The following is a 3,461-nucleotide window of genomic DNA, read 5'->3' as shown; positions in this document are numbered from 1 at the left end:
AAAACATAAAATTTATTTTTATATTTATCTATAAAATGTTGGTATATGGGGTAGGTAGGTACTCCGAAAGAGGTGAATATTTTTGTTGGAGAACAGAGTATTTTGAAATTCCCTGTAGAAACACTTAGTTTATAGGATAGATGCTTCATGACAAGAGTTATACTGATACCTTGGAATTTTGTTGTCAATCCCGATATACATACCACCCATCAATTTTTGGAACAACGTGTAATTTTATATTGCATGGAGATATTAACGATGTACCAAATAAAACAAGTATTACACGTACCCAGCGAAAACTTCTAAGAAGAGATAAGTCCTTATCCAATTCACAAATAAAGAAGCATGCAGGACTAGCATGATTCACTCGCGAAACCCTTAACAACAGAGGAGAAAGCCACAAAAAATGCAGAACACAAGAGATTTTGCTGTGTTTCTAAGGAGGCTAGTTTTCTTTGCTATCATTTTCTTTATCATAGACTGTACAAGAGGTAAGTCATCAGAATCTGAGTCTTTCTTAAATTTCTTAAGGGCCCTTGATCCCAGAAACGAGCTTAACATTACCTGGAATGGGTCACCATCGCATCCATGCTTGGTCAAGTTGAATGGTGTAAGATGTAACTCAAATGCTACCAATGTTGTACATATAAGGCTTGAGAACTTGAACCTTAGTGGCACAATCGATGCAGATTCCCTATGCAGGCTCCAAAAGTTAAGAGTGGTAAGCTTGGCTAACAACAACATTAGAGGAACCATACCACAGTCAATTTTGCATTGTACAAGGTTGACACATTTAAATGTAACCAGCAACCAATTGAGTGGGAGGTTGCCAAATGCCTTAACAAAATTGAAACATCTTAGGAACTTAGACATTTCCAATAACAATTTTTCTGGTATGATCCCTAGTAAACAACAATATTATAGGCACCTCCTTAGGTATTATGTGACTCCAAGTAACAAGTTGGAAAGCAATAGTACCAAAGAGAGGCTAAAGGAAAGTGACACAAACACAATACTGCAAGAGCAGGCAACACCACCAGGTGCTTTAAGTAACAGCACACCTAATAATGGGAAGGATTCATCGTCTTGGAGGGTGGAAACCTTGGGGGTGTTCCTTTTGGGTGCTGGATTGCTTTTGTCAAGCATTTACTTTATTGTAAAGAAGTCAGCAAAGTTAAGTGCAGAGAAAGAGGTTGCTGTAGTTAAAGACCATCGTCGTGTGTCTCCAATAATAAAGGCTACAACTCATGAAGTTCAAGAGGTGAAGCTAAAGGAAGGAGATTCTGAGCTTGTTTTCTTTGTTGAAGATCGTGAAAGGTTCACACTCGAGGACCTTCTTCGAGCCACTGCTGACTTGAGGAGTGAAGGCTTCTGCAGCAGCCTTTACAAGGTGAAATTGGAACACAATGTTTACTATGCTGTCAAAAGATTGAAGAATTTGCAGGTATCCTTGGAAGAATTTGGTGAAACATTAAGGAAGATAAGTAACTTGAAGCATCAGAATATTCTCCCCCTTGTTGGTTATCGTTCCACCAGTGAAGAAAAATTCATCATTTACAAATATCAAAGCAATGGAAGCCTGCTTAATCTGTTAAACGGTAAGTTATCATCAATTGCAACATTCCACATCGTCCACCTTCTCTCTGTGTTCCCAAACATGTATTGTATGTGTAAATATATTTCTGCCTTGATCATTTGCACAATACTATTAGCTGAAACCTCACATTAGTACATTAATACAAGGCAAATGCTAATAAGTGATTAAGAAAACAAAGTATTTTTTTTTATATTAAAAGGGATACATTTAATATATCATGATATAAAAGTTATTTAACACTTAAGTTTAAGTAGGAACGACTATAGAATATACAGAATTACAGATAGTGCAAAACTTTTTACATTACTATCCAATCATGAATTTGTTGATGACTTTTGAAATAATAGTCATATTTCTAATTGGTTGATAGCATAAATACACCACCAGTGTATCAAAACTAAATTGTTTGAAGTAATTGATTTTGTTTTTTATGCAGATTATATAGCAGGTAGAAAAGATTTCCCATGGAAACTGCGTCTGAATATAGCATGTGGGATTGCAAGGGGTTTGGCCTTCATATATAGGAAGTTGGATGGAGAGGAGGAGGTCGTTCCTCATGGAAATCTCAAGCCCTCAAACATCCTTCTAGATGAGAACAATGAGCCACTAATAAGTGAGCATGGCTTATCAAAATTTATGGACCCAAATAGAGGTTTCTTGTTTTCCTCTCAGGGATACACTGCTCCTGAAAAGAGCCTAACAGAAAAGGGTGATGTGTATAGCTTTGGAGTGATTCTCTTGGAACTACTAACAGGAAAGAGCATAGAGGTGAGTAGAATAGACCTTGCTAGATGGGTGAGGTCCATGGTGAGGGAGGAATGGACAGGAGAGGTATTTGACAAAGAGGTTAGGGAAAATGATCATCAATGGGCATTTCCTCTTCTTAATATAGCCCTCTTGTGTGTGTCATGTTTCCAAGAAAATAGGCCAACCACTGTGGAGATTTTGGAGAAGATTGAAGAGGTCATGGATCAACATGAGCAACATCAGGAACGTTATGCTTCCAAATGCTGTTCCAATGGATCCAACCGCGATGAATGCTGTTCACTTCACAAAATCATACCTGAAACCTGGGATTCTCCAGGATCAAATTATTGAATTTATCTTCATGCTCCCTATAATAACATGTATTCACCTATTTATATATCATAATGATTCCTGTGTGAGAACTTGTCTCGGTATGTTAAAGAAGTCCCACGTCAGTTAGAAATGATGAGCATGATCCAGTAGATGAATATGTGATACTTTGTAGTCATCTGTTTGTTATTTAGGAATTAATCCTGTATTCTGGAACTACGCTTTTGAACTCAGATAAATGTTATTGTAATCTTTTGTTAATTATGAATTTTTTTAAACTATACTATATGCCATGTAATGTAATTGTAGCTATATATGCATCAAGTAGTTTATAATTATATAGACAACAAGCAAAAGCAGACAGGTGTTGGAATAAGTGTACTTAAAATTGAACTTGTTTCTCATGGAAGGACAAGGAAAATAATTATGTCTTCCATCTGAATTTCAATTACTCTCTGTAGCATACAATGATGTTTCCCAACTCTTAATATATGCTAAAATTCTAATCATTATTTATTTATTATCCAAAACCAAGAGAGTGTGGCATTGTGGAAGCCCTACTGAAGCTACCTGAATTTGTGGGTTTTTACTTGAATTTTTACCCACCTGAACAGATGAATGATGATAAGCATGTCATGCGTTTGAAACTCGTTTGGCTTGATTTTTCAAAAGCAATGAGCGTGTGCGTATGATGATCACTGCTACAAAAAGATAAAGCAATGAAATAGTTAATTGAAGAATAATTATTATGTTTCCTTGAGTCAGTTCAAGTGAAGTTGCGAAACAT

General features: G+C 36.2%; 1 protein-coding gene across 1 annotated transcript; it reads left to right on the top strand.

Annotated features, from left to right (window-relative positions):
• The first annotated feature begins 288 nt into the window (after positions 1–288).
• On the top strand, positions 289–2,935 carry LOC114402896 (probable inactive receptor kinase At5g53320). The gene is made up of 2 exons (XM_028365586.1): positions 289–1,598; positions 2,034–2,935. Exons 1-2 carry the CDS (start codon positions 407–409, stop codon positions 2,693–2,695), a joined length of 1,854 nt encoding a protein of 617 aa, XP_028221387.1. The 5' UTR covers positions 289–406; the 3' UTR covers positions 2,696–2,935.
• Positions 2,936–3,461: the final 526 nt, after the last annotated feature.

The sequence above is a fragment of the Glycine soja genome, chromosome 2 (assembly GCF_004193775.1).
Source record: "Glycine soja cultivar W05 chromosome 2, ASM419377v2, whole genome shotgun sequence".
NCBI classification, from domain to species: domain Eukaryota; kingdom Viridiplantae; phylum Streptophyta; class Magnoliopsida; order Fabales; family Fabaceae; genus Glycine; species Glycine soja.
This window is presented reverse-complemented; position numbering and strand designations above follow the sequence as displayed.

Excerpts from the sequence above, each read along its gene's own strand:
- LOC114402896 (XM_028365586.1), top strand. The coding sequence starts at position 407 with ATGCAGAACACAAGAGATTTTGCTGTGTTTCTAAGGAGGCTAGTTTTC. Across the intron at positions 1,599-2,033 it reads CCTGCTTAATCTGTTAAACG|ATTATATAGCAGGTAGAAAA; the intron begins GTAAGTTATCAT and ends TTTTTTATGCAG.